Raw genomic sequence first — 20,657 nt, forward strand, 5'->3', positions numbered from 1 at the left:
CCATTGCCACTCGCCGAGATCTTGCTCAGCCCTCCGACCTGACCTCTCCACTCGCTGCTTCTCCTCCTCTCGGCCTCTTCCTGGGAGACCGCGAGACTAACGCACTCCACCCCCACCTGCTGTGGTCTTCCCCTCCTCCCGTGCGCACTCAGCGTTAGGTGGGCTCTCCTTTGCTTCCGGCGGCTGTGCGTCCTCGGCCTCCCAGTCACTACCGCCTCCGTGTTGTAAGCATTCGCTTCTCTTCTCTGTGGAATTATATAAAGAGAAGTGCAAACAAATGTCCACACTCGTGACACCTGGACCTAAAAATGTAACTTTGTCACATTCGCTTCCAGTCTTTTTTTAAAACAACTATTTAGTTTTCCTTTTAACAAACAAAAAACAGTAATACATGCTGACCTTCTGACTTATTTATTCTGTTAACGGAAGTCAAGTGTACAAAATGACCCTAAATCCTCAGTGAACATGGGGGCCCTGCCCAATGGGCAGAACCAGGCCCGCTGGAGGTCTCGGGCGCCCGCCCACCGTGGCCTTCGCGGGCATGACCCATCCGGGGGGCCTTGGCTTCTGAAGCAGAGGCCTGACTAGGACCCGCCGCGCCATCCGAGACCGCTGGAGCCCTCTCTTCAGCGGATGAGGACCCTCAGAAAAGCCCTGAGCGAGTCGCCATCCCACGTGAGGTCTGGCTTGGATCAGCGTTCGATAACAGAACCCGGGCCTCCTTCTCACCAGAGGAGAGAAAACCGCTCGCGGGAACTTGGGTAGACGCCCAGAAGGGGTGAATGAGGTGGGTGGGGTGCGTGGCAGAGGAGGGACCCACTTCCCTCCTTCACACAAGCCAGCTCCCATCCAAAGAGCCAGGCTTTCCATCAAGACGCGAAGGGACTCGCCCCACACGGGCACGCTGAGGCACTTGCGCGTCCCGGACTCCCGGGATTCTTCAACCCCTATGTGACTGCCCTACTGGAAGGCCACCTCATTAAAGAAGCCCCTGCGGGGACCAATGGCAAGCTACGTGGGGTCTTAAACATCGCGCCACTCTCGACTAAAATAGATTCCCAGGGGGCGGGGGCGGGAGGGCTTTCACAGGTGATCCCCCAAGCAACGCAGAAAGAATTAGAGACCAGGGCAAGCCCCTGGCCGAGTGGAGCGACAGGAGGGGAACGGAAAGACCCGCCGTGAACTCGCGGAGAGGGCGCGCATAAGGAAGCTAAGGAAGCGAGACAGGGGTCGCGGGGGAGAAGGCGCGCGGGGCCAGCAGAACCTGTGATCTCAAAGCCAGGGACGCAGTGGGTCTGGATCTTCCGAGAGTAGACGGGAGGGAGGGACCGAAGGGTGGCAAGCATCTAAGGGGCACTTGAGGGGCAAAAACACGTAATGGCGGAAATTCGTGTTGGGGTGTGCATTTTCAGCTCTTAGAAGAGAGGCATGGAAAAAAAAATCAAGGTAGGCCCCAGCGAGATTTGAACTCGCGACCCCTGGTTTACAAGACCAGTGCTCTAACCCCTGAGCTATGGAGCCAACTGCGAACCGCCTTTCTGCGCACGAGTACTTGACACCGCTCTGGTCACCGCGCAGCCGCAGACACCAACATGCAGGAGTTAAGCGACGACAGGCGGGGCCCACGTCCCTCGGCCGGTGAGCGCCCCGTCCGGCTGCCGCCACCTCAGCTGCGGCATCAGTGTCAGTGTCGCGGGCCGAGCTGCAAATCCTGGGAGAGAGCCCAGAGGAGAGAGGGCGGCGTTGCGCCCGCTGGGGAGCGGAAGCTGTGAGAGATCTGGTGAGGGCGGGGCGCGCTGCGGGAGGGGGCGGGGCCACCAGTGGGCTGAATACGAGGAGGGCCCGGGGTCTTCCGCCCGGCTTGGGGGCCTGGGGCGAAGACTTGTTGAGGATAGAGGTCCTATGACAGTAGGGGTCCGAGGTCGGGGCTCTAAGAGGAGGGCTAGAGGAAGGGTGTCAGTATGCCTGTCCTGAGAGGAATCCAAGTCTGGGCTGGGTGGGTGATCAGGAGGGAAAGATTGGTAGAGAAAGGTGGGAAAATCAAAAGGTCGGTGTGTGAAGGACTGGAACGGGACAGGAGGTCCCTAGCCCCTACCGCAACTTAAGGCAAATTAGGAAAAGGAAATCCTTAGGGGCCCGTCTTGAATTCTGGGGGAGCTGGTTCCATCGAGGCCCCCAAAAGGGCCCACGGGGCAAAGGGAAGAGATTGAGAGCCCAGGTGAGGGACAGGAGCCCTAGCCCGGAAATGGTCAGAAACTGCGGCTGTAGTTGGTGGAACTTGGTCTGATGGCCCAAACCGCCCTTTGGTCCCTGCAAGGCCAGATGACTTAGGTCACTGGGTGCCCTCTTGTCTGGATGCTGAGGAGTGGTGTGAGGGTCTGGTTTCAAGGATGTGGGTTTTCATGTCTCAGCAGCTCACAGGGATCTAGGACCAATGAATGGATGGAGTCAGAAGGAACCCAAGTTAGGCCAGTCATTGCTCTCAGAGGCCCAGACATCTCAGAGATCTTATGATGGTCAAAGGATGGGAGAGGAAGATGCACACACACAGGCATACTCTCACACCAGGCTTGTGACTGACATCCTAAGTCACTGCACCACCCTGGTGACCAAGAGAGAACATCTGTCGTACTGTCCACATGTAATTGTTATGTAACTGCTGTTACATCTCTTCGAATATGTATATATCTACATAGTTATTCTGCAAACTCTGATAGACACACAATCACATTCACAAACACAAAAGCTGAAAATATAAACACAGCCACCCCTGCAGTGCCCAGACCTGAACCTACAGTCACCCTACCTTCTGTGACCTGTAATGTGCTGCAATACTTCAGCACAGTTGTTAGATGATATAAAGGGTTAATTGTGCTACTCAATCCAAAAGCTATACAAGCCCGGATAACATTAAGGCTTGATGATAGCATTAGGCAATTTAATTAATAAGTGAATGTTAGAAATGGATTTTCCTTGTGGAAATCAGTGGTATTCAAATACATGGATTAGCTACCGTGTTCTAGAGCTACTCTCCATGTATGAACACAACATAGGGTTCACCCTCTGGGATGCTGCTGTAGGCTGGACTCTTCAATGGTCCTGTCCCCAGCCCATAGGACACTGGATTCTGACTGCCTAGTGCTATATCTCTAGATTGCCTCTAGAAAAGTGTCATGCCTGCCCCGACAAGAACATCTCTCTTACCGTCCCTTGTATGCAAAGTGTGCTTGAAGTATCTCAGGGACAGAGCATGGAAACTCCAAGATGCTTGCAGATCAGACTGTTTGATGGTCACTGTCCCTGCATGCCAACACGTCTATCTAAACAATGTGTGCAGGACAGAATTAGGTCTGAGACTGGATTTCATCTAGCTGGGTAGCTAGGTTGTGGGGGAAGGAAACCTTTGGCTTTCACCTAAATATGGGGTGGCTAATATTTTACAACTACAAATCAAAAATAGGGTGTGACCATACTGACCTATGTCTGTTTGCACCTAAACCCTATATGCATGCTCATAAACGCCCTCTCCAAAATCCACATGGCCCTGCCCCCCGTTCCTGAGATCTGAGATATAAACACACATGCAGATGTTCCTCACACAGATAAACACACATGCTCAGTCTGGCAGAAACCTTTGCTCATAATTGTGCTCTTGCATTCAGACTGGGGGCGTTAAGAATGAGCCAAGGCACCCTAGAAATGAGCTCACAGTCTGTATTTCCATCTCCCCATCCCCCTTTCCTGGAGCATACTAAGCAGGGAACAGCCCACCTCCACTCTCCCAGAAGCCCAGCCATGCAGAAGCTGGGGAACAATTAGCCAAGAGAATAACACCCTCCAGGGTACAGGCTGAGCAGGCCTTGGCACCAGGGTCTTCTGCTGTTGGCATACACTGGGGAAGCTCCAGGAAGTGTCTGTCAGGGGCATGCCTGTGCTCTGTGCATTTCCATGCTGGTGTTAGTTTATTCTGTAAAATTATAAGTGCCGCCTTGAGTTTCAAAATTCCAGAGTCTTTGGTCTCCTTACCCAAGGGAGACTGTACTTTGGCACTTGAAAAGGGTTTAGGCAAACTTGAGAACACGGAGCAGTCACTGTGGCCAAGGATGTATTGTACACACACTCTGTCATCAGGCTAAGTCATATGGGACGGCAGCAATGCCTATATGCTGTTACCCTGGGCTTTTCCCTCATGTACAGATCAAGGGTCTCCTACCAGTTCCGGCCCAAACTCTCCACTGAGCTGGAAGTACAGTGATCCTCCCTGAGTAGACAACTTCGTCAGGCCAGCTAGATTCAGGTCTCTGAAGGCAGAGCTGGCAGCTGACAGGAAGGCAAAGCAGAAGGGATCATGAACCTGATTGGCCTGGCAGGAACCTGCCCGCTTGCAACTGAGGATGGCACAGGACCAGAGCTTGGTTTTGTTCCACAGAACCAGAAGCCCTGCTGAGTTGGTGTAGTGATAGGAAGCACCTCTGGTGGAGCTGGGCTCCTGTCCTCACACACCTCCACCGCCTCACAGCTCAGGCCAAATCCACACGTGGACAACAGGCAGGAGACATGCCAGGAGGGTCCAAAGCATCTCTTCCCCTGCTCAACTGACCTCAGAGCCCTTTTCCCCAACAGCCCATTCTCATGTCTTTGATGTTGTAGTCTGCGGAATCCCCTCTAAGGCAGCCTGGGGCAAGAGTCTGGAGGGCATACCCAGAGTGACCAGGAGGCTCCATCCGAGGGCAACATGCCTTCCCATGGGCAGCCAGGACTAGGAGGAGTTCACCCTTGACTGACTGACCCCCTCGGGGAGGCCAGGCAATGCCCCTCAAGGCCAGATTCGCAAGTAGGTGCCAGTGGAGCAGACAGAGAAAAGGGGGAACACGCGGTCTTGGAAGTTGACACGGAACGTGTAGATGTGGTGCATGTCCTCCGCAGCATAGAAGGACACGGCCCCCACCTCCAGGTCCAGGGCGACCCGCACGCGGGACAGGTGCCCACAGCTGAGGGGCGTCCTTTCAGGGCTGGTCACCGCCCAGTACTGCCCGCTGTTGAGCTGCAGCGCCCAGACGCCCTCCTCGGGGGTGAAGGGCGTGAGGCCCTTGCGGCGCACGCTCTCACGTGCCACGCCGAAGGCCCAGCCGTCCTTGGAGCCCACTTCCACCTCCCAGTGGTGCCTCCCGGAGGAGAAACCGCAGGATGCCAGAACTCGCGTGTTGGTGTCGAAGCGGCGCGGGTGGCTGGGCAGGTCCTGGGCCCGCTGTCCAAGGCGCACGCTCTTAAGATCCAGAGAGAGGATGAGGCGGGGGTTGGCCGTGTCGGGGTCCAAGGTCAGCTCCACTGCGGGGTTTGGGGAGGGGGGAAGACAGGGAGGAGACGTCCCATGCAGCGTCCTCGCACGGCTCCCCTCGCCCCACTCCCACCGCCCCCTCATTAAGTAGGTGTTGAAATCACAGAAAGGCAATTTATGGACCTGATTTCGATCTAAATTCAAACAGATTGACAAATCCAATTTAAAAGATCGGGGTGGGGTGGGGTGGCGTGGGGCGGGGCGGGGCGAGGCGGGGCGGGGCGGGGCGGGGCGGGGCGGGGCGGGGGGGGGGGCAGCCTTCCCCACTGGCGCAGTGGTTAAGACTCTGCCTGCCAATGCAGGCTACACAGGTTCGAGTCTTGGTCCCGGAAGATTCCACGTGCGGTGGAGCAAATAAGCCCCTGCGCCACAACGACTGAGCCTGCGCTCTAGAGCCCGCGAGCCACAACTACGGAAGTCCCCGAAGCCACCACAATGAGAAGCCTGTGCACCGCATCGAAGGGTAGACCCCGCTCGCACAACTAGAGAAAAGCCCGCGTGCAGCAATGAAGACCCAACGCAGGCCAGAAGAGAAAAAAAAAGACAATTGGGGCTGTACAGCAGAGATTGGCAAAACATTGTAAATGAATTACACTTCAATTAAAAAAATAAAATTAAAAAAAGACAAGTGGGGGATTTCGGACACTAGATACTGTAAAGAATCATTAATTTTTTAGTTATGATGTTGGTTTTGTGTTTATGCTTTTTTAATGGTTTTGTGTTTATTTTTTTTAAAAGTCTATCTCTTTAGAGACAACATACTGAGATATTTACAGAAATGAGAGTTATCTGTGGTTTGCTGCGAAATAATCCAGTAGGAAGACGTGGGTAGGGGTGTTTATGAAAAATACTAGCCACGAGTCAATAATTGATGAAGGTGTATGATGAGTACATAATACTCGTTATGCTCCTCTCTCTACTTTAGTGTATGTTTGAAATTTTCCATAATAAAAAGTTAAAATATGCACACTTGTTGTAAGTGCTACTATGTTCCAGGTCTGTTCTAGGCCCTGAGAATCCCACGTGGAGTATCCCTGCCCTCCTGCAGCTTCCTTTCTATGGGGAGAAGGAGGAGAGACAATAAATGATAGAGGGATCAGGAGAGCAGGCTGTAATTTCAACTAGAGGGGCCAGGGAAGGCCTTACTGAAAAGGTGCATTTGAGCACAGACATCAAGGAGATGAGGAAGTCAGATATGCATGCAGCTGTCTGGGGGAAGGGTGTTCCAGGCCCTGGCATAGCCAGTGCAGTGCAAAGGCCCTGAAGTAGCTGTGTGCTTGGTGCCTTTCAGGAGCAGCAAGGACTGTGTGTGGCTGCACGGAGTGAACCAGGGGAAGAGTGTGCAGTGAGGCCAGATCCCGTAGGGCCTTGAAGACCACTGCAAGGACTCCAGCCCTTACTGAGTGAGAGGGGCAGGGCTGTCACAGGGTTCTGAGCAGAGGAGGACATAGTCTGACTCAGTTGGTATAGATTCTTCCCGACTAAGATCTGATTTAGCTCAGTCATCAGCATCAGGAATATGTGCCCTCCCCTCCCCACTTCCCTTCCCCTTGGGGTTAGATCCCACTCACCCCAGAGCCCTGCAGGAGTGATAACCACCTCCCTTCCTGTCTTCAGTCTCCTCCTGCTTCCCCTGACCCCTACACACAATCCCTGTCCCCAGGAGAGGTCTCCATCTCTCTGGGAGCAGGAACAGGGAAGAGAGGCTTGTCCAGGTGACCGACAAGCACTCCCTGATCTAAGTATCTCAAGATGCAGGGCACTCCTGCTCTGGAACAACTTATAGGCCTATGGGCCCCACTGTGGCCCGAAGGAATCAGAATTGTGAGGATGAGGAAGAAAGGGCAGTCGATGGCAAAGTTGCTGAGGTGGATGAGCGGAAGGAACCAACCATGCACAGAGCCCCGAGAGACAGTCACTGGATCTCTACATGGCCAAATGACGGGCACTCACTGTTAAAACAGCCATCATACCTTTTTCCTCTTTCTCCAGTTCTCCCCGAAGATCCTCTGAAGAGGAGAAACAAAGCAGGTTGTGTGTGAATGACATGGGAAATTTCTATTTGGCAACAACGGTGACACCACCTCTTGACATTTACAGCCCCACTGTAAATGTCAAATATCTGGGGGTTCACTCACTCCCCAGATACCCCAGAGTTAGTTGATGGGCAAGTGCTGGGCCAATCATGGGGGTGGGGAGGGGGCTGTATTCTAGCTCTACCTCTCCCACTTCCCCCTCTTTTGTCTGGAGCCATTCTGAGCTGATCTCTCCCTCCTCATCCTTCTTTCTGCCCCCAGTGCCCCTCTACTCCATCTGTCCCCAGGGGAAGCTTCATGCCCTGGGGTAGGGGCAGGGGTTCTAAATAAATTAGCCACCACCGCCTCCCCGCACCAGTCTGGCCTTGACACACCCTAGTTCCTGTTTTATCATACAGCTTTTGGAAAGGCACATCTTCAGGACCCCAAACCACCAGAAACACACCACCACCACCAGGACTGCAGGGCCCAGCCCCACACACAAGCCCCTACCTCTGAACTTCTTGAGCAGCCCCTTTAAGACAAAGGTCTTGAGAGAAACATTCCAGACTTTATTCTTCATCTCAGAAGAGACTGTGGTTGGCTTGGGGGCAGGCACATTGCTGCACCTGCAGGACAAGGACCCTGAGGAAGGCCCACTAACACTGTCCCACTCCCACTGGGCTTGACAATTAGGATGGTGAGGTCCTCTGGGTGGGGAGAGGTGAAAAGGAGAGCCTGACCCCGTGCCGAATACCCATGGCCAGGCAGCAGATGTTTGCCTCAGAAGTACCCAGGTAAGGCAGTGGGGGGATCGGGAGGTGAGAGGTCAGGGGTGGGGAATGAAGAGAGGAAGCTAAGTGGAAAAGAAGAGCCAGCTTAGAGAGGCCCAAGGTATTGTCAGGTCCACTCACCTGCTTAGTGTGTTTTTGAATTCCTGGAAAGAACAATTAAAGAAAACCAAATCAGCATTCACCTTTGAGAAAATAAAACTGGTCCCTTGCCCTCCTTCCAGAGGAATAAGCAATAAGCAGGTGTATCACCCCCTACCTCCTGCATGGGTCCCAGGTGGCAACTGCTTCCCGATGCTCCCATTTACTACAGAATCATCACTGGAGCCAAGTGCTAGGACCCAATGTTGCCTCTGCTTTCAACATGACCCAAGACAAGTGACAGCTCTTATACAACAACTGGTCATCACTCACATTAGTGCCTTTTAAATGACTTTTTTTTTTTTTTTTTTGGCCTCATGGCTTTGTGGTATCTTAGTTACCTGACCATGGACTGAACCCAGGCCCCCGGCAGTGGAAGTACAGAGTCCAGGGAATTCCCTTAAATGACCATTCTTTTTTTTTTTTTTTTTTTTTTTTAAACGTCTTTATTGAAGTATAATTGCTTTACAATGGTGTGCTAGCTTCTGCTTTACAACAAAGTGAATCAGTTACACATATACATATGTTGCCATATCTCTTCCCTCTTGCATCTCCCTCCCTCCCACCCTCCCTATCCCACCCCTCTAGGTGGTCACAAAGCACCGAGCTGATCTCCCTGTGCTATGCGGCTGCTTCCCACTAGTTATCTATTTTACATTTGGTAGTGTATATATGTCCATGACAAATGACCATTCTTGATCCATTTGTGACTAGTGAAGTTTATTTAGTGGATTGTGACTATTTATTTTAGAAGGAAATAAGACAGAATAAAAAACATCAAAGTGCATCACATGTAATACAGGTAAGTGTCATTTTCTGAGACTTTTGTCACAATGTATATAATAGAATACATTGTAAGATATATTATTGTGGATCATGGTCAAGAAAGTTTTTATCACATCCCTTTAGACCTCTAACCCCAGGAAAATCAACGCTCTTCTCTCTAGTCCACTTTGGCTCCAGATGTGTGATTCTGCTAAACTCATAGGATCTGATTCTGTTCTCGCTGCCATTCTTGTTTCCTCATTTGAAAAGTGGGAGGGATAAATTCATGCCTCCTGCCTTAGGATAAATGACTCATACCCTGGCCAAGCCAGGCTCACCTGGAGAAAGTCAAGATCAGGCTTGCAAGTTGTCTCCTGGATCTGGCTGCTGAGCTTGGAGAGCTGGGCAATCTCACCCCCAAGCTGGGCCAGGTTCTCATTCTGTTTCCGTGTCACCTCCCGGGACAGCTCCTCCAGGCGGCCCAGGAGCCGGCCCTCCTGCTCCACCAGGAAGGCCCGCAGAGCCTGGAACTCCGCCCCAACCTTCTCTCTCTCGGCCGCCATCTGCTTCTGTCCCAGGAGAGGTGAAGTTGAAGAGGGCAAAGGGATGTGGGCATCTGAGACACAGCATTCGGATAGAAGCCTCTGAGCCATCCCACAGGGCAGGGGTCCATCCCCCTCACTGCTCAGGGGTCAGAGACTCACGCACGCATGCCCACCGTGCACACGCTCTGGTTTAAATGCCCCAATTCCAAGCACGCAGCAGCCTCAACACATGCTTTCCCTTTCCCTGTCACAGTGGCGCCCATGTGTCTCTTTAGACCTGGGCTCTCCCACCAACCTAGGCTCTCCCACCAACCTAGGGCAACTTCAAACTCACCCCAGAACCCCCCAGGGCTGCAGTTTCCTTATTTGAAAAGTGGGAGGGATAAAATAGTGCCTCCTGCAGTCACTGTTAAGGATTAAACTGAGGTCCCCAAACACATTTATTTTGTGTTAAAAACAAGACAACAGGCCCCAAATGGAGTCGCTTATGTTAAGCCCCACAACACCAAACCGAGACCTAATGACAGTTTCAGCTCTCCCACAAATGTTATCTTAAACCAGCCTATAAGGAATGGCCTGATCGGTATTTGTTCAGTAACCTGCCTGATAAACCCCTGCCATCCCCTACAGGGAAAGCAACTTTGCAATAGCCAACCCACTTTTTTGTGTGTGTGACCAAATTTACAATCTTTATTCTGCTGAAATTAGAGCATCCAAACACATGATGGTTTCAAGTTATTGTAGAGTTGGAAAACATCTTTGATAGCACACAGTGAGATCTCAAACGTAATGCTGTATATAACTCTTCTCACTTCGGTTTAGTTCAACATTTTCAGCAATGATATAATATATGATTTATAAGGCAACTTTAAGGTGTGGCTTTGAAGCAAAACCTTTGTGGAGTGAGGGCTGCTGATGAAAACTCATTCTAAGACATAGGAACTTAAAGTAAATCAATGATGTCACTGGCTGTCAGACAAGCAGGCCAACAAAGTGCCCTAATTCATTGTTAGGCTGCAAGGGTGAGGGAAGTATCTACATGGAGAGATGATGGCAGGTCTCACATTTAAAGAAGCATATTCACAGCATTAAAAACATGTACTAATAGGATATCAAAACTGCAAGATTGGAAATAAATTTAAAATACTTCTACCTTCACAGCACTTCTTATGTTTAAATGCCCTCCCTAATCAGACACCCAAACTACTTTGGGATCATAAATCATGTTGATGAATCAAACAGTCTATAAGTCCTTAGTAGTGCTGGCTTGGGCTCTGCAGGCAGAAAAGACAACTCTTATTCAGAAATGTGTCAGTTCCAGCCAAGATAAAATGCTGTCCCTTCCAGGGTGGAAGAGGTCCAGTGCAATCCATCTGCTACCAAGTAACTGGTTTCCTTCAAGGGTGATGTTATATCAGGCCTCTGCAGTGGTTCTGTTGCTGCCAGGCTGAACATTGGGCAGCAGCAGTTGCTAGATCATTCTTGGTGAGTGGGAGCCCATGCTGTTGGGCCAATGAAAAGCCTTCTTAACCGTCAAAACAACTATTCTACTCATGAGCCTCTGGGGCCAACCCACTTTTTTGCCTAGTACAACTTCCTTGTTCCTGCTTCCTCTGCCCGTAAAGTCTCTTGCCTTGTACAGCTCTTCAGAACTTTCTTTCTGCAAGATGGGATGTTGGCTGATTTATGAATCACTGAATAAAGCCAATAAGATCTTTAAATTTTACTCATTTGAATTTTGTACTTTAACATTTGTCACCCCTCCGACTTTCACTCTTCATTTTACTTCATTTTAAAGAGCACCTTTTCTGTCTAGCAATTGTAAAGGCAACACATGTTCATCATACAAAACCTGGAAATGCAGAAAAGTAGAAAGAAGGAAGGGAAATCAATGCCAGTGATCAGAGGTAACAGCACACCCACAGCGACCTAAGTAAGAGTATGCTGTGTGCAAGCTTTATATTCTATTCTTTCCATTACCACTATCCATGGGATTTTCACCCCTGTGTTTTCAGACACAGACTCTCGCTCCTGATCCTCTTGATTCTTTACGTGAACACCTGGGAGGGACTCTGCATGATATAACAAGTGAGGCCTCTCGTGGCCAGTGAGAAGGATTCCATCCCTCCAGGACAAGCTCAAATGTCAAAGTTCCTCTTCCCTGAAAACTCTAGGGGAGGAGGGGGTGGCTGGAAGAGGAGACTATAAGTGGGTTCTGAAGTCAGGAGACCTGGGCTCAGTTCACTGCTCCCCAGTCTTCAGGATGTTGGGCGAGCAGCCAGCAGCAGCACAGGGAACTTTACAGGCGTTAACTCCCTCAGTGCTGACAACCACCCAGTGAAGTGGGTACACTGTCATCCTGATTTACAAATGAGAAGACCAAGACAGAGAGGTGCATTACCAGGAAGCGGGAAGTCAGGATTCTAATCCAGGGAGTCTGACCCCAGAGTCCAAGCTTCTTGCAATTATAGCATGTGGTCTCCCAAGGAAATAACACAAGTGGGACAATATTTACCAAAATACGCTAAATCGGGGTTTCCAACCTCGGCGCTATTGACATTTGGGGCAAGATAATTATTTGTGGTGGAGGGCTGTCCTATGCATTGCAGGATGTTTAAGCAGTACCCTGGCCTCTACAGGTAGACACCAGTAGCACGCCTGCCCCAGTGTTGACAACCAAAAATATCTCCAGCCATTGCCAAACGTCCCCTGGGGCCCCAAATTGCCACCATTTGAGAACCACTCCTCTAAATGGTAAGAGCATTTTCAAATAAAAATATTCATTCTCCTTGTTCTCATAGCAGCAATGGTTGTCTCATTAAGCAGGTATTTTGTAATCATAAAGGATGTGTGGGCCAGAGGGGGGTTGGCTGGGTGGGTGTAGGACAGAGTAGAAAGTGCTAAGCAATGTCATGGGGTGTGGGGTCAGAGACCATGAAGCTGCCCAAGCTGGAGAAGGCCCTCTGGGTCATGGATGTACAGCAATGGTCAAAGAGCCACATGCTTACTCTTTTTTCCAGCAGAGCAGGGTGGAGATCTGGAGGGGTGAGGGGTGAGCCCTTCCTTGTGGAGGGAAGTGAATGTTCAGAAGAGAATGCCTGAGATGTGCATGGGATGCAGGTGTACCAGATGCAGTTCAGGGTCAGGGAAGGACCCTGGGGCACCTGTACACAGGTCCTCCCCTTCACCCCACACCTCCTTCCCTTAAGGGGGCGGGCGGCCCTCAGGTTCCTCTCTCTCCATTTTCCAACTCCAGAACTTAAGAGCCCTGCCCTAACAGGCCCTAGTGGATCCTTTCATTCTCTTAACCCCTATTTTTTGAGCTAGGCACTGAATTTTCAAGATAGAAAATGACAGTGACCCACATTTGCCCACCTTAACCAAAATGAACCCCATTTCACTTTCCTGTTCCACTTCAAGGAAGACAAAATATCACCCCAAGCGCTGGGCAGGGGGGGTGCTAGCACAATCGGCTGCTGAAAACCCAAGTCCCGGAACCTCCTGCCCTCTGCTGGGTGGGGAGCAGCTCTGCCATCCCCCTCCCCCATCTCCCCAACCCCTCTCCCCTAGCCTCGATTTCAAAATCTAAAAAACTCTAAAAATGAAAAAAAGTTTTTTTCATAACTCCTTTGGTGGTAAAATATGCCACAGACTGACAGAAGGCTCCCACTTAGTATGACTATTCATGTGTTTCTCTACAGAAATATTAATGTGTTCAATTACAAGATGCTCCACAGACCCTAACTGGGGTGTTATGTAATATTAGGGGGACTATACATCCTGATTCACCTGGACAGTTCCACTTCAAGCCAGCTGTTCTAAAATAATTATTTCAGCCCTCCCTTTCACTCTCAAAAGCTCTGGTTATATAATAAATGACACGGTCACCCTATATCATATGCATCTCATTATATTTCTAAAATCCACCTCTGCTGTTCCACAGGCACACACTCCAAAGCCGCACACACCTAGCCAGAGTGGCGGGTGGCCCTCTGTCATCACCCAGGGGAGCCAACCTGGGGGTTGCCATGCTCACCAGGAGGTCCTTGCTCTCCTTCTCTTCGGTGGAACGAAACGCCTCATAGTCCTCCAGATCCTTCTTCAAGACCTTCAGCCTGGACTCCAGGAGCTCCTGCGGAAGAGTGAGAAGGAGGACATTGTGGGGAGAGGATTCTGGCAACTCCCACGTGTGCCTTCCTGAAGCCACCCAGGAGAAAGGGAAGGCCCTGTTCATTGAGGAGGAGGAGGCAGGGTTGAAGCCACCTCTGGACGTCGGGATGGCTACAGCCTGCACAGGCTGCACATAAGGGTACACGACAACTGCTGGGCGACTCCAAAGGCCTCAGGGTCTCCCGTCCTCAAGACCATCTGTGCACAATCCAGGCTGAAATCAAGCCCCCCAGCAGCCCAACCTGCCTAGTCCTCTCTTCTGCTCTCCTCACCACCATCAGAAAGCCCTCTGGGTGGGAGAGCCAGAGCAGGGTAAGAGCAAAGAAAGACTGGGGACGGTGCCACAGGCCTCCGCGCACACCCTAGCAAGTTGGCAGGAAAGGGAGGTGCCAGAATCCCAGATGGCTCTTGGCTCTCTACTCAGCCCTGGAGCCACCCACCCCCTTACCCCGACCTCTTGGGAAGGTCGTCCCACTCGGTCACAGGAGGTGAGAACATCGAACAGAGCTATGCCCAGGGAAAGGGCTGAGAGTGGGGGTAGCGAATGTGCGGGTGTGACGGAGAAACCGCTCAAAGCCAGGTACCGACAGAAAGAAAATCTCCAAATCTGTGGGGCATCGTGCAGGCGGTCCAGTAGGGGCCCAAAGGGAAACGCGAGGGGGTTGGGAAGGTGGTATTGGTGGTGTCGGGGGTGACAGCGGGAGAGCTGCGCTCAGTCCCGAAGCCAGTGCTGCGAAGCATGGGATAAGGGAAAAGAAGCAGGGGTTCACCTGGGCCTTCCTGCCTGCGCGGGAACGCAGAACGGGGACTGGGGGTCCCGGGGACGCGCAGGGGTGGGGACGGCGCTCACCTTGGCCTCCTGCACCGCCTCGTCCAGGGGTAACACGGCGTGAGCGCGGTGCTCGCGGGCGCGGTCGCACACCACGCAAATGGCACGTCCATCGTCCTGGCAGTAGAGCTTGAGCGGTTCGCGGTGCTGCGGGCACCCGGCCGCCACCGCCTCCGGAGGCCCGCGTTCCCCCTGCGCGCCCGCTGGCAGGCTGAAGCGCCGCAGCAGCGTGGCCACCGCAGCCAGCTGCCGGTTGGGCCGCAGCTGGCCCGGGCGCGCGGGCTCGCGACACTGCGGGCAGGGCAGCGAGCAGGACAACTTGTGGGACGCGGCGGTGGCCCCGGCGCCCGGGCGCTCCCAGCAGCGCGCGATGCAGGCGCGGCAGAAGCTGTGGCCGCACTCGACGGACACCGGCTCCCGGAAGAGCTCCAGGCAGATGGAGCAGGTCGCCTCGCCCTGCAGCTCTACCGCCAGCGCCAGCGCCTCGGCCCCGGCGCCCGGGCCAGTCCGCGGCCCCACCGCCGCCATGCGAACCCTCGGCTCACCCAAGTCGGGCGGCGCGAGAGAGACTACCCTACCCTACGGTACGCCGCTCCCGGCGCAGCGGCCGGGGCGGGCCTCCGAGCGCCCACGGGAAGAAGAAGGGCGGGGCTGACGCCTGCTGGCAGAGACTTGAGCTGAGGGTGCGCCAGGATGGGAAACGTGAGGGGAGGGTGCGCTTTGATAGCTGACCGGGCAGCACGGGGCGAGGGGATCTCAGTGCAGGCCAGTGCTCCGCGTTCCCGTTCTGGGCCCCTCAATATCCCGCCTTGGCCCGCGGCCTCCTGGGTCCCGCGGCGCCCTCTCTCCGTCTCTCCCTTCTCAGCCCTGACGCGAGCCTGTCTGGGCCGCCCCAGCCTGACCCAGTCAGCCTTGGGAAACGGGCCGGGACAGGTGGAAGCACACGCCCATCTGGGCGCCACTCCCAGTTGCCGCCCGAGGCCGACCCAGCACAGCCCGAGGGCCTGGCACCGGGCCAGTGTCAGGTTCCCAGAGCTCAGGTTTGTCCGGCCCTGTGCTGAGCTAAATTTAGAGTCTGGAACCTGACTCTTGCCCCCGACCCCCAAGCGTGGCCTTGTATCCACTTTTGTAGCTACCTCTCCCGCGATTGTGCCCCCCCCGCCTCCCCGTTTATTCTTTATTTTTGTTTTTTTTAAGCAAGATACAGTTACAGTCAATTCCCCCACTTTATTCGGTGTTATACCCCTCCAAAACCCAATCCTTTGTTTCTCTAGCTCGTTTCTACAGTCCCCCTAACCCCCGCCCAGAACTGCCAGTGTTATTTGCTCACACCCTCTCTCACCTCACTCCCTCTGGAGGGCACTTGGGGCAGATTTTCTTCCCCAACCTCCTCAGAAACTGCTCTTGTCAAGGTCACCAGTGACCACAGCGATCCTAACCCAAAGGTGAAAGCAGGCCCCTTCTCAGGCCTTACCTCCCCTCTTCTCTGATGCTTCCTCCTTCCGGACACCCTTTCTCAGCGCCTTCCGGGATGCTGTACTCCCTGACTCTCCTCCCACCTCCATGGCCTCCTACCCACTTCTTGGCCACCACGGTGGTTTCCTCCTCCTCTCCCAGCCCTTGCTCAACCCTTGGACTTCTGTCTATACTCACTTCCTTGTGATCTCTTCCACTTTCTTGCTTAAAAGACCTTCTCCCTGCTCCACAGTACAAATCCCCAGCCCAGCTCTTCCTAGGATGCCTGGCTCCCACATCCAACTCACTGGGCAGCATCTCCACATGCAGCATTCTAAGGGGGAGGCACACACTCACCGTTTCCACAATGCACTTCTGCTCTGCCCCTCCACCTGCTCCTCCCACAGCCTTCCCCACCCCATCCCAGTTAACAACTCCACCCCTCCAGGTGCTCAGGCCCAAAGGGGTGAGTCCTCTGAGGCTCCCTCAGACAGGGGAAATGCGAAGGCCCAACTCACGGTCCTCAGCATCTCCTCACTCTCTCACCCCCTCCACCGCATCATCTCCTATAATTTGATGATCACAACAGTTTTCTCCTCTTCTGTCCCACTCCTGCCCTATCTTCTCCACCCACCTGTGAGAACAATCCTGTTAAAATGTTAAATCAGATAGGGGCTCTCCTTTGCTCAAATCCTCCTGTGGCTCCCATCTCTCTCAGAGTAAAAGTCGAAGGCTTCACAATCGTCTAAAGGCCCTACCCATTCTTCCTCTCCATCCCCTGCACACAACCTCTCCACCCTCATCTCCTATCACTCTCCCCTGCCACATGGACCTCCTTACTATTCCTGCAATAACATGTCAGAAAGATCCTACCTCAGGGCCTTTAAACTGGCTGTTACCTTTACTTGGACCTCTCTTTCCTCAGATACCTGCATGGCTCAGGTCCCATCTCCTTCAAGCCTTTTTTCAAAAGTCATCTTCTCAAAATCACACATTACTACATTCTCTCCCTCAACGCTGGCTCTGTTTTCTCTCTAGCACTCTACCTCCTCTGGAATACGAGCTGATAGATGTAATGGCCTATGTCAGTTTTGTTCACGGTTGAACCTCCAGTTTTCTAGAGCAGTTCTTGGTACATAGTAGAGCTCGGTAAACTTTTCTTGGATTGAACTGATTTAAATGTGGCTCAAAATTCAGATATACAGAGCGGTTAACAGTGAAAAATCTGCCCATCGCCTACACCCCAGTCCCCTTACAATCCCAAGCAATCAACTTTGCAATTCTGAATTACTTTATACAAATATTACATATTTTGCTACACTCCCCCCTCTTTTTGCTTAACAAAAGTAACATCCTGTACCCAGTCTTAACTTTCCTTTTTTCGGCTCACAGTTCATTTTGGACATCGTGCCGGATGACTTTCCCTTCTTTTTCCCCGCTGCCTCCAAAGGTTTATCCCGGTCCTGTGCTCTCCCCGGGCGACCCTCGGTAGAGGTCCGCTCGCCTAGAATCAGTAGAGGACCCTGGAACAGCTCCCGACGCTGGCCGCCGAGCTTTGCTGTGTTTGGGTTGTCGCGACTGGCGATGCCACCCGTTCATCCTTGCTTCTCGCCAATAAAGGACTAAGGGAATATGGAAAAGCTAAGTGTGAAGGATGGGGATGTAGCTCAGTGGTAGAGCGCATGCTTTGCATGTATGAGGCCCCGGGTTCGATCCCCGGCATCTCCAACGCAGGTGTGCGTGACTGTTTTGCTTCCTCTCCTTCCAAGTTTCGAAACGCAGGGTGTTTGCAGAACACTAGGAAAAACCCTAAAGAGTGGAGTTTGCGCAGGTTGGAGGAGTCCGCGGCCCTCACCCACTACAAGCCCAAGCCCGCGGCTCTGCCTTTAAACTTCGGACTGAAAAATCACAGGGTGAGCTCGTCGATGGCATCAGCGTGCGCAGTTTTTCCCTGCACTGAGCCGTACGTTTTCCAGGGATGGAAAAGGGCGAGGTCGCTGGCAGAAAAGGGCAAGCAGAAAACGGACGGAAGTGGGAGGGACGGTCAGTCAAGCACGATCGGTAGAGTTTGAGTTTCTTGGGCTGCTAAGAATCTTGTCTTTAGTGGCCAGATCTTGTCCCAACTAACTTCAAACGTGGAGCTAGATACAGCCCAAATCCTACCTTGAAGTAAAAGTTATTGAAAAAAAGCAGCACACACGCCCGGCTAGCTCAGTCGGTAGAGCATGAGACTCTTAATCTCAGGGTCGTGGGTTCGAGCCCCACGTTGGGCGACGTGACCGTTTTGGTCACACGAAGCACATCTTGCCTGACCCGCTTTCGGAAGAAATAAAGAAATCCTGTACGGGAAACTCCGTGTGTGTGATATTCACGAGGGCATTTTGTTGTCACTCTCCTGTTCATTGATAAATCTATCCTTTACCTACTAACAAAGTGGGTTTTTAAAAATTGTTTAAGACATACATAATAAAATTTACCACTTTCACCGTTTAAAAAAATTGAAGTATAGTTGATATACAATGTTGTGTTAGCTTCTGGTGTACAGCAAAGATAATATAGATATATATAGATATAGATCGTTTTTCATATTCTTTTCCATTATGGTTTATTACAAGATATTGAATATAGTTCCCTGTGCTATACAGTAGGACCTTGTTATTCATTTTCACCATTTTAAAGTTCACAGCTCTGTGGCTTTAAACACATTCACATTGTTGGGCAACCATCACCACCATCCATCTCCAGAACTTTTTCATATTCCCCAGCTGCAACTCTGTACCCAGTGAACATTAACTCCCTAACTATCTTTCTCCCAGCCCCTGGCAACCACCATTCTACTCTCTGTCTCTATGAATTTGACTACTCTAGGGACCTCATATAAGATGTATCATACAATATTTGTCCTTTTGTGATTGGCTTATTTCACTTAGCATAATGTCTTCAGGGTTCTTCCATGTTGTAGCATGTGTCCGAATTCCTTCCTTTTAAGGCTACATAATATTCCATTGTATGTATATACCACATTTTGTTTATCCATTTATCTCTCGATAGACACTTGGGTCCCTTCCATCTTTTGGCGATTGTGGATAATGCTGCTATGAACATGGGTGTACTACTAGTACACATGTTCGAGTTCCTGCTTTCACCTCTTTTGGGTATATATCTAGAAGTGGATTTGCTGATATATGGTATTTCTCTGTTTAATTTTTTGTGGAATTGCCATACCATTTTCCACAGAGGCTGCACCACAAAATGAGTTTTTAAAACATCTTTTGAGTAGGTAATAAACTGTACTGTTCAAAAATTGAACCATCTATAAAAATATTCAGTGAAAAGAATCTAACTTCCATCCTCCCTTCTTAGGTAACAAGTTTTGGATCTATGTACATATTCTTCCAGAGTTTTTTAATGCAAATATATTTTTGTTTTTCCCTATTTTACACAAAAATATAATTACAGCTCTGTTATATTTTGATGATCTTTCCATCTCAAGACATAGAAATTTTCCTCAGTCTTTTTTTGCAGCTGCATAATATTCCACTGTAGATGAATCCTAGTTTAACAGATCACCTACTGATGGATAGTCATAGTTTCCAATCTCTTGCTATTACAATCAATGCTGCAGTTAATAAGCATGTAGTGTTGTCATTTTGTGCTTTTGAACTTATATCTGTAAGGCAAATTCCCAAGAAGTAAGATTCCTGGGTCAAGGTATGTATGAAGTTGTAATGTAAAATAGACAAATCACCAGGCTATGGGTCCTACAGGGTGATCTTACCTCCCACCAGTCATGAATGAGATTGACTGTTTCTTCACTGCCTTGGTGGCATCGGGATGCTTTAACAACAAACCTAACATGTGACTGTCCCTACCCCCTTAAAATTAACAGGGTCCCTCACTGTCTGTCCTATAGGATAATAACCATTGCAGGGCCAGAAGGGAGAGGGACCTTCCTTTTGCCTCTCACAGGCACATACTTGGACAAAAGATTTTGAAGATCACATTGTCACTCTAATTTATGGTTTCTAATCTAATTCTACAGGACAACATTATTTTTTTCTCTTTTCAGTCCTGTTTCTGTGGGAGGCCATCATGTTTTCTTCAGTTGCAAAGCCATGACATCATTGGAAAGGCCTGCTCAGTTATTTTTTACTCGGCAAATTTTCTCCTTGGACAAGAAGACTCCAACCAGATATAAGACATTAAATTTGTATGTGATGTTATATAGGGTCTTGGTGTCATATGGGGGATATATAAATTATTAGATCATGCATGTAGTTTGTGAAGTGGTCTAAAACAATGATTATATATAAATTATGTGTAAATTATTAATCAACCATCCACATGAATATTCTTATTTAAAAACCTCATTTGAAACAGAAGATTATTTCCAGGTTTAATATATTCATGGCTATATTCTAACTAGTCTAAAAATACTCCAGTATCATCTTTTTCTTTAACGGCCACTGGTTTCCCTTTACTAAACTTGAGAAAATCATTCTTCTATGGTCTGTGTAGCATCAGGAGAGAAGGTTCAATCGTTATCAAATGCTCACCCATTATTTCATTGCTGTTTATGTCATATCACATTGGTTTAAGGGTGCAAGT

At 50.8% G+C, this 20,657-nt stretch overlaps 1 protein-coding gene and 3 non-coding genes across 5 annotated transcripts; 2 read left to right on the forward strand and 2 right to left on the reverse strand.

Annotated features, from left to right (window-relative positions):
- Nucleotides 1–1,448: 1,448 nt before the first annotated feature.
- On the reverse strand, nt 1,449–1,521 carry TRNAT-UGU (transfer RNA threonine (anticodon UGU)). Its single transcript has one exon. It is a non-coding gene; the product is annotated as a tRNA-Thr (tRNA).
- Nucleotides 1,522–3,700: 2,179 nt separating this feature from the next.
- TRIM7 (tripartite motif containing 7) lies at nt 3,701–15,266 on the reverse strand. Of its 2 annotated transcripts, none has more exons than XM_061190148.1 (7): nt 14,616–15,266; nt 13,632–13,727; nt 9,389–9,619; nt 8,268–8,290; nt 7,867–7,982; nt 7,312–7,347; nt 3,701–5,328 (listed from the first exon to the last, which is right to left on the reverse strand). In XM_061190148.1, the coding sequence occupies exons 1-7, from the start codon at nt 15,120–15,122 to the stop codon at nt 4,817–4,819; spliced, it is 1,521 nt and encodes a 506-aa protein (XP_061046131.1). In that variant the 5' UTR covers nt 15,123–15,266; the 3' UTR covers nt 3,701–4,816. The 2 variants fall into 2 exon arrangements, with proteins under 2 accessions (XP_061046131.1, XP_061046130.1); XM_061190147.1 differs by having other exon boundaries at nt 3,701–5,472.
- A 2,439-nt stretch (nt 15,267–17,705) lies between these two features.
- TRNAA-UGC (transfer RNA alanine (anticodon UGC)) lies at nt 17,706–17,777 on the forward strand. The gene has a single exon. It is a non-coding gene; the product is annotated as a tRNA-Ala (tRNA).
- Nucleotides 17,778–18,249: 472 nt separating this feature from the next.
- Nucleotides 18,250–18,322, forward strand: TRNAK-CUU (transfer RNA lysine (anticodon CUU)). The gene has a single exon. It is a non-coding gene; the product is annotated as a tRNA-Lys (tRNA).
- Nucleotides 18,323–20,657: the final 2,335 nt, after the last annotated feature.

The sequence above is a fragment of the Eubalaena glacialis genome, chromosome 4 (genome assembly GCF_028564815.1).
Source record: "Eubalaena glacialis isolate mEubGla1 chromosome 4, mEubGla1.1.hap2.+ XY, whole genome shotgun sequence".
In the NCBI taxonomy this organism is placed as follows: domain Eukaryota; kingdom Metazoa; phylum Chordata; class Mammalia; order Artiodactyla; family Balaenidae; genus Eubalaena; species Eubalaena glacialis.